We start from the raw sequence: 10,337 nt of genomic DNA on the forward strand, positions 1-10,337 counted from the left end.
ACAGTCTAGAACGCATCATTTATTAGCCAGTCCAGTACACTGAGTGGGGAGAGCGCTGTATAGGGCAGTGAAGGCGTTAATGGAGCACCGTGTGATGTGTATAGGGCTGCTGGGAGTGCAGCCACGGACAGGCTACTCTGGTAGCCGGGGCCCCTGGGAAGCACGCAGGGAGAGCTCCATGTGACAAGATCTGAAATCAAAATGATAAATCGCAGCAAACTTTTTTGGCAACGGGTTGAGGCGAAGAGCGCATGCGCGAAGGTGTCTAAACTGACAATGCTGGGGAGATAGCGAGTCCGGAATGAGAAGGGGATTGAGAGAGTGAAAGAAAGAGAGAGAGAGAGAGGGGAAAAAAAAGAAAAAAGGAAAAAGATCCAAGAACAATCTCCAGCAAACCATCCTCGCAGAGCTGACACCATGAGGTCCAAAGGCCGGGCAAGGAAGCTGGCCACAAGTAGGTGCAATGTGCCTTTCTATGGCTTTTCACCCTCTGCCATCTTGCATAGAGATGATCTTAGCATTGTGGGCTTGCACATCCAGGCACACCAGCAACCTGCATTTCCCTGGCTTGCTGACCAGAGACAGGGCTCCAGGCACACACCATAGCTGTAGGAGCAGTGGGAGGATGCTCTGGTCTGGGGACCTCAGGAGAGCTGCTGCTGCTACTGCTGCTGCTGCTGCTGCAACACGTCCAACTTGGTGGGGTTGATTGCAGCAGGTCGGGTTTGTGCAGGGATGAGGCAGGCAGGACTTTCAGAAAGTTGATGTTGCTCTGGGAGTGTAGTAGTGTAAATGAATAGAACTAAATCGCCACCAGTGGGCGCTGTGTGACAGCCAGCAAACTCCCTGCAACAGTATAAACAGGACAGGCTTACAATGGCCATTAACCCTTCTCACAGCACTGTCACTCTATGCACGAAGTTACATGAGGACATCAGCTGAAGGCTAGTCACTTTTATAGATGTGATCGTGAGAAATCATTAGTAATAATTCTGCTGGGTCACAATCATACACAAGGTTGGCTTACATCGGTGATCCTTTAGTAAATATGTATTGGGATATTTGTATATATACCATTTATATGTATTGGGATTTGTGACTACAGCTTTCTATTACAGTGCTATCAAACTGACTGCAATCATTTTTGTTTCGCATATTCCCTTTAAAAAATGAATGAAATGTACAACCCGTATTGTATGCACTTGTATTGCTCTAGCTATATGCACACAGACATCAGGTGCTGCACGCAAATAGAGCGCAGAACTGCGCACGTAAAATACAGGTAACATACGGATGTTTTGAAAGCAACATTTAAAGGTTTTTCCCTTGTATTTATTAAAACTGATATGATATTTGTTTTAATATTATATTTAAAATGTTATTTTTGTTTTAATTGTAATTAGCTTTAAATGAAAACAAAACACATTTAGATATCATTTAAATAGTTTTTCGTTTCGAAAAAAAATGTTTAAAAACAATAATAAATAAAACAATCTGTTAGCGATCTGTACTTTTGTTAGAAGGAACAGCGAACGTTATATTATTTTTTTTTATTGGACTATTTAACCGCAGTGACATTCTTATCTCCTCTATCGGCGGATACAAATTATTATCCAAACGAGACTTCGCTGCCAATTGTTATGTACGAAAATAACTAGTAGTGAGCAAGGGCACTAATTGCAATATCGTAACACATGATCGCAAATGATTTATGCATCCCTTAAAATTGTACATATCCGTCTTTTGAGTACTGTAAACTAAATGTTTTATATATATATATATATATATATATATATATATATATATATATATATAGATAGACACACGCAATTTTATGTATGTATTTTTATTTATGAATACATTTAAATGTATCAGTAATTGCATGTTTCTTGCAAGTCGTGTTAGTTAATGTGTACATTGTATGATATGCACGGTGAATGACCATCACTATGCGACATAGTTTAGGGCTCTATTCATGACCTTTCTCTTGTCATTGGTAAGTTGCTGATCCCCGTAACCGTAGAACCAGACAGCACACACTGCCTGCAGCGCTGTGTAACGCTGTATATAGGGATGTGCGGTATATTCTATCGCTGCACCTACAGCGCTGCTGTAAGTGTCACATCCCAATGATGAGCTGGCACCTGTATTACTCGGAGTGGACACTGCTACAAGTGTCCGGGTCATCTCCCAAAGTACACACCTTTCTAACATCACCTGCGACCTTCCTCCGACCCCATCCACTACCACCCTATATGGAACATTTATTTAAAACAGATACATAGCAGCACAAGGCAATGGATGCAGGTGCCCCTGCTTTTAGCAGATACATTGTATATGTCATTTCATATGAAGGTGCACATTCCTGGGAAACACACCCACCCTGCCTATTAACCTGGATGCACCTACAGTACATGGCCCTTATCAGTGCACTGTAATGGGCTCACCACACTGCAGGTCTGCTCATTGTGTGATTGTGTAAGCACCACATCCAAGCCCAGGCTTCCACAGTTGTAGACCCAGCCCCCTCATTAAATTATCTGTGCTAAAATACAGCTTGGTTTAATCTCAATGATGACTAAAATGAATCACATACAGTAATATGGGGACCTCAGGATCATCCGTAGTATGTGTCATTTGTTGTAGATTGTTTATTTTACATTTTGTTTCCATAGATGAAAGTGTGTATTGACATTTATTTTCTTTAAAAGGTTGTGCCAAATGCCTGTTACATTGTAGTCAGGAAACAAGTGGTGCTAAAAAGTGACTGTGCACCAGTGTAGCACCTGTACAATGCGCAATCTCCAGCCTTTATCTACATTAAACAATATCATACAGCTAATAAATCCGTGCTTTGCATTGTTCTCCATATTACAGTCACTGGCATGTACACCTCCACAAGAGTGTATTAGTAGTCAGGCCAGTCCTGCATCCACAGACTTCCTCCCATTGAGCAGCTCATACAAAGTGAGACTTGCTATCACCAAAGCTGGTTCTGCATCGTGCCTGGCTTGCTGTGTAATGCCTGCCTATGGATAACCCTTTATCGGTGTGTATTGGCAGTCAGGGCACCAACTGCAGCTGTGGCAGTGGGATGGAGCCTGTCTATGTGGGCAGTCTGTATGTAAGCAGTGAGCCAGTCCTGCTAGCCACCAACTGCCCAGCAGCCTCATAAAGAATCACAATGGGATTAGTTTAGCACAGTCCAGATGAATGGACTGCACTTGTTACTTTTACATTTTAGCACTTCTATCTTTTACAGGCTTTTGGGTGCAGTATAGGTATACCCAGATCTGTCCCTTACATGACATCATAAAGTCACACTTTCCCAGGTTTCAGCTCTGTATGTAGGCTGCCTGTGTCCAGACGTTAAAAGCCCTGGCAAGTTTATGTGCTTGTTTAATAGTCCATTTGGATTTGTGTTTTGAGCAGTGAAATCCTGCCAGCTCCCACACTGTTTATTTGCGATCACTTTGCCATTACCTCTTAGTGCTTCTTTTATTGCATTTGGCACAACATGCTAATAATCTACCAAAATATCTTAGAAATACATTATTTCCCCATTGCTATGAAATATTTCCTATCAAATCCTTGATCCTGAAAATGATAAAAGATTTTGAGATAATTATAACCAGTGCGAACAATGAATAAACTGGGCTTTTTCTGTGACAGTTTTCTTATTTTTATATTTACAAATTATTATTTCGTCAATATAATCCATATCTATCTATCTATCTATCTATCTATCTATCTATCTATCTATCTATCTATCTATCTATCTATCTATCTATCTATCTATCTATCTATCAATCTATCTATCTAATCTATCTCTATCTATCACCTTTTTTCCTGTGGAAGAAGGTGCCACACTCAGCTAGATTACAAGCCAGCAGAAGATTTGTAGTAGCTCTGGGCAAGGCTACAGATGCTTAGAAGTAAAACGCTCTTTTTAATTTTTGACATCAGTATGCAATACTATAGTAATGTTAATACTTTCAGTACTTATGTAATATCTGGGCGCCCGATTTTTTCATCGGGTAGGAAAAATCGGTCGCATCGCATGCGATGCGTCCGACCCGATTTTTACATTGGATCCAATGTAAATTGGTCCCTGAGACCTGATTTTACATTGGGTCCAATGTTAAATGCCCCCAGACCCCATTTTTAATTGTATACCCACCCTGATGGGTAATTACTCTGTGAAATGCCCCTTTTCATACCCCCACTATCCACATCGGCATGGAGTTGATTTTATATAGTGTGGCGAGTGCAGCAAGCCCCGCGACGGGACGCAGAATATGAGCCCGAAGCGTGGCGAGCGCAGCGCATTACTTAACATGTATTCCGCGTCCGCTCGCCACGCTTCGGGCTCGTATTCCGCGTCCGCTCGCCACTGTTCGGGCTCGATGGCTCGCTGCGCTCGCCACACTATATGAATTCAACTCCATGCCGATGTGGATAGTGGGGGTATGAAAAGGGGCATTTCACATAGTAATTACCCATCAGGGTGGGTATACAATTAAAAATGGGGTATGGGGGGCATTTAACATTGGACCCAATGTAAAATCGGGTCTCAGGGACCATTTAACATTGGATCCTATGTAAAAATCGGGTCGGTCGCATCGCATGTGATGCGACCGATTTTCCTGAAAAAATTGGGTCTTAAGTTAAGGCATGCAATCAAAAAATCGGGCGCCCAGATATTACACAAGTACCATACTTTCTAACAGCATTAACAAGAGATAAGGAGAGATAAACGTCCAGCCAATCAGCTCCTTACTGACTTTTTTCAAACACAGCCTGTAACATGGCAGTTAGAAGGTGATTGGCTGGATGTTTATCTCTCTTTATCACCCTTGCATTTATCTCTTGTTAAGGCTTAACTATGGGGCCTACTTAATAAGTAATATTTGCAGAATATTTCTGTTATGGGGGGGGGGGGGGGGGGGGGAGACTACAACAGATATTTCCATATCTGCTGTGTTGCCTCGATTGCTGACAGCAACAGCAGTTGCCACAGCATTCCGGAACTTGTCCCTAGCAGCTTGTTAGACACCTCTGTAGTCTATGTGGTAGCTATGGGTTACAGGTGGCAGGAAACACTGAGGGTTAGATGTACTAACTCTTGAAAAGTGATTAAGTGAAGAGTGATAAAGTATCAGCTCATAACTGCCATGCTTCAGGCTGTATTTGAAAAATACCAGTTAGGGTCCGGTTGGTTGGTAGCTTATCATTTTCCATTTGTTCACTTTTCAAGCTTAGTACATCTCGCCCTGAGAGCGGGTTCCTCCCTGGCATGCACCAAACACATGTTTGATTTGCAGACCACACATGTGCTGAACAGCACCAGTTGTTCTCTTCTTTACACGTCAAAGGGACGGGCAACTTTCAGAACCACTGCCCTAGCATATGATATTTAGTACAGCAAATAGCATCGATATGAGATTCTAATTGTCGGTTCTAAAACCTGATAATTAGTAAATATGCCCCTAAAAATGTCATTGTAGTTTTGATACACAGCAACAATATGCCTTTAATTGCCCGGTACTCCTGTGTAGATGGCTGTAGCCAATTTGCATACATATGTTATTTGGAAAATCATGGTTTATATACATTGTGGCACTAACTATAGGCCTCTAGGTCACTACAATGCAGTATTTTTCCAGGTCGATACATTATCTGTCACCTACCATGTAAACAGCATCCATTATAGCAGGGGCATTTCTGAAGACCTCTGTGCTTGTTGATTCCCAGTTTACAGACATTGTGGGTATACGGCACATGGAGATCAGGTTGTGGCACACGGTCCTTTGCAATACGTAGCACCATGAAACAGTAAAGCACAACATTCTCAAAACTGCCATGGAAACGTACTCTTAATCCAAAGGATCAATTTCGATTAAATAATCCAGCGGTTCTCAAACTGTGGGTCCTGACCCCAAAGTGGGTCCCCACTTTCTCAGCATGGGGTCACGACTCCACGTTGCTGACCATCAGGCTGATGACTTTTGTAATCTCAGTCAGTGATTCAAGGAGTCTGAAAAATCTGTTGAATTGTCTGTTATTTTAGACTCCTCCCATAATTTTGTGCCTTCACAATGCTGCCATGTATGTGCTGTCTGCTGACTACACATGTGATGTGATGACCTTCTGCAGTAACTTGCTGGGGTCCTGTCATTATTTTTATTGTTTGATGGGGTCCCAGAGCAAAATAGTTTTAGGACCGCTGAAATAATCAATATATTGAACTGATGCATTTCTGTATGGTTCCGACATATATTGATGGTAATAGACCCAGTTCTAGGTTCTATTATTAGTTCTCCTTGTTGAACTGGCAGCTGTTCCTTTTGGGCAATACCTTCTGCTCTTAGTAATATTTGTGATGGATCTCTTCCAGTGCCACAGTAATCCTTTATGTTACGTTTGCACTTAAACCCATTTGTTTTGGGGAATTTCCATCCCATTTGGTATTTCTTGAGTACACTCTATTGCTATAATTCTTTATTTTGGGTACTAATCTCCTCGGAGTTAAAGGTTGGGTTCTGCAAACAGAATTTACCAATGTTCAGCTCCGGACGGGAACTGCAAAACCGCTTGGCATGGAATGGGTTGTAATTGGATCAATGCTGCTGCTAAGGTTGCGGAGAAAAAAATGACAGCTTTATATGACGGGTACAATTTAATATAAAACAAAGGCATTCTACTTTTATAACATGTAGTAAAATGTTTCAACAGAAGGAAGGGTCTGTTTACAAAATCTATTTCCAAAGTCAGACATGCTACTTTGGGCCTCGCATTTACAGCTAAACACACTTAGAAGGCTTTGTAGTTCCCTAGTACAGGATCCCATTACTTGATTATGGCTCAGATACTGCTTTGCCTGTAATTAATGACTTTTACCTATTTAGTAAAGAGGGAGGAGAAATTCTAAATTCCTAGTTCATTGGGTGTCTCTAGAGAGGGAGAGAGAAAGTTGAGTTTGGCTCAGGTCCAGTTCTGCACAATGTCAACATTGAATATTTGAATTCCCAGACTCTATTTAACAACTTTCTAAATAAATAAACTCATTGTGTGTCTGTGTTTGAAAATTATTTTACCTCTTTAAAAAACGACGGCGTATCATTGCAGGTCTCACAGGCTGTCTTGCTTTATAAATAAATACAAACAGAGAAGGCAGCTGATCTCTGCTCAGTATAAGGCTCCTAATGTACCACATGGCTCTCCTGGATGGTTCTCTGTGACATGATATCTAATCATAACCAAAAACAAAGCTTGGTTCAGAAAGTCAGTTAAGAATTAATCATTTCTTGGGGGCCCATGTGTTCAATCTTATTTTAGCAGTGTCCTGCGTAGGCTCAATCATCTAAGACTGACCTGGCATAGGAACGTAAGTGAGGCTACACTTGTTTTGCCTTAAAAGGCCATTACTTAATATATTCACTCAGTAGTATGAATGAACAGACACTCGGTAATATTACATGGTACAATGTATATTTTTACTGCCTTGTTAGTAAATTCAGACTGTGGCCTGCTTTATTAACATGTAATATATTACATGTCAGGCATGGGCATTAATGTATAACAAGTGAAATATACAGTACACGAAACATGTTGGCTGTGTATGTGTCTGTGTATAGGGTTGTATATAGGGTTGTGTTTTTATGCATTTCAAAATGACTAACTGAGTAAGACAAGGTTGGCGCTGGTCCTCATACTCATACCTACCTGGGCGCAGCTGCATGTGTATGATGACCTTTTAGTATCTACTGCACATGTGCCCCCCCCACCCCGTCACACACATGCACACACAAGCACACATATCCCTAAAGGGGCCTGCACACGGGGCGAATGCTGAGCAATCTCAGCATTGTAGAACGCGATGCACATAGCGATGCACAGCGATGTGTCAGCGCCGTGTGCTGAGCGATATCTCAGGGCCAGTGTTCTCCAGTGAGAACACTGGCCTTGACCGGCGATTAAGTAGATTTATCATGCAGGATATTAATCGCCCCGGCGCAATGTAGGGGCATTTTCGAAGCCATCTAGTGAAATCGCTTAGAAAATGCCCTAAATTGGCCCATGTGTGGTCCCCATTATCTCGCACTTACTCTGTTGCTTCTGCTCTACTCATCAAAGCAGGGAACTTGGGTGGAACAGCACCCTCACTGGGAAATAAATATGTTTGGGACTTATTTAGAGATCATACAGCATATGCACAGTTAGTAAGGTTCCGGAGTCATCACTGTTACTTATTTCCTCTGTATACTGAGACACACAGACCAGTTGTGACTTCGCCACTCCTAGTTACCCCCCCAAAATGGTCCCTGACTGTCATGCTTGCAGAGAGAGTATTATACAATTTTCTCAAGGTGAATCTACAGTTACAGGGGGATATAGTGGTCAGGCCTCCCCTTGGCACAAAATTATTGTCACCCCCTCCCTACAAGTTATTTTTTCTGTCTCTTAAAGTTCCCTCCATCCATATCTCTCCATAGCCTTCTCATGACCCCTTCATAGCTTTCTCTCCAGTCCCCTCCATATCTGACTGCCCTCACCTCTTCCACTATCTCCCTCATGCCTTTGTGGTCCCCCCCACCACAGGGAGGAGGCTCAGCCTGTTGTGCCATCCTCTATAAGCGAAGCACATGTGCCCAATGGGAAATCTGCCACTTTTATGGTTCAAAATTAACAGTAGATCAGAAATAAGATTTTATCTGCCTCCTGCCTCCTGCAAAAGGGAAAATAAATGTCAATGTCCAATTGATTATTTTGATTCATTGTAAATGTTATGACAAGTTATTTATGCAGTGATTACCAACTGCGGTTCCGCTGAACCCAAGAGTTCCTTGAAGTAACTGGATTAGTTCCGGCAGGGTCTTGGCAGAACATGAAACTTGTGCACTGCTGCAGTAGGTGCCCAGAAGTGACACATGCCATGTGTTGGCAGGAGTGGTTACCACCCATCCTGGATTACTCCAGACAGTTGGCAAATCAGCAGGCCGGAGGATTCATTGGGGACGGGGTGGAGAAGAGGGAAACAGGACAACTGAGAATATATGCTTATGTAGAGCGGGTGAGGTTTCCTCGTTTGAAAAATATTTTAGGAGTACCTCAATGGTAAAAAAGGTTCGGAACCACTGTATTAATCATATACATGTATATGTTTGGCAAGTAATACTGCATGCAGTGTAATACTATTAGGATAGTCCCATCTATGTATTGTTAAACAGACTGTAAAAATCTACTTGTGTATTATTGTCACCCTAACAACATTGTACCTGATGCTACCTTATAACAGTTAAAATGTCATTGCAAATGTGATCATGTGTACAGTATATAGTTATGCTAAGCAGATGATTCCACCAATAAAAACATCATTTTTTAGTTCAACGTAATTAAACCTTGTCCCACAAGGCTACTTACCTGGGTTCTAGGGTTACTGTGATGTGGTGGATTTGCTGTGGACCAATGGTACAGTACATCACTTCTTCTTTCTCCTGGTAACAGATAGATTCATGTTTGTAGATAAAACAAACACACAGTGTTTTTGGGTGCAGGTTAAACATCTATTCTTGACAGAATACCTAACTCTGAGAGGCAATGGAGTAATCTGCCACCAGGCTCCTGCTCCCAAGGGGGCACCTCCCCTCCCCCTGTGAGTTTAAATTAGGTAATTGGAAGCCGATATGTGTTCGCTCTCTCCCGCTCTTTCTCTGTATATATATATATATATATATATATATATATACAGTATATATATATATTAGTTAAGCTCACTCAAAGCAAAAGCTTGAAAGCTAATCTGCTACCTTGTTATTGCCTCTGTGTTTCTGTATGTGTGAAAGATAAAGAGATTTAGTTTCACTCGCTGCCAGCAGATGGCAGTGTTTCAGTTACACACCTACACTAGACACATATCTATCTATCTATCTATCTATCTATCTATCTATCTATCTATCTATCTATCTATCTATCTATCTATCTATCTATCTATCTATCTATCTATCTATTTCACATATTTAATATATAAGGTTGTGTGTGTGTGTGTGTGTGTGTGTGTGTGTGTGTGGGGGGGGGTTATCAATATATATCTTGCCTCCAGGCAACTCAGAGGAACTTACACCAGTGATTCTTGGGTAACATAATTCTGTAAGAAAACATACACATCAATATACATTGACTTTGAATATTGATTTAATGAAATATGCATTAAGTGATTTTGTGATGAAAGTTTCAACTATATGGGGAAAAAAAAGCTGTAAAAAAACCTGGCTGCTTTGGCTTTTCCAAGGATCACACCTCTAGGATCCTATTGTCATTAATGGGTCAGGCAAAAA

General features: G+C 41.5%; 1 protein-coding gene across 5 annotated transcripts in view; it reads left to right on the forward strand.

Moving 5' to 3' along the window:
• Window positions 1-327: 327 nt before the first annotated feature.
• Window positions 328-10,337, forward strand: part of MECOM (MDS1 and EVI1 complex locus) — a 463,604-nt gene continuing 453,594 nt past the window's right edge. For all 5 annotated transcript variants that reach the window (XM_083177809.1, XM_083177811.1, XM_083177812.1 and 2 more), the window contains exon 1: window positions 328-454. In XM_083177809.1, the coding sequence (XP_083033935.1) occupies window positions 418-454 (37 nt within the window). In that variant the 5' untranslated portion in view covers window positions 328-417. The remainder of the gene's footprint in view (window positions 455-10,337) is intronic.

This window comes from Crinia signifera, chromosome 3, assembly GCF_055691185.1.
Source record: "Crinia signifera chromosome 3, ASM5569118v1, whole genome shotgun sequence".
Taxonomy (NCBI): Eukaryota; Metazoa; Chordata; class Amphibia; order Anura; family Myobatrachidae; genus Crinia; species Crinia signifera.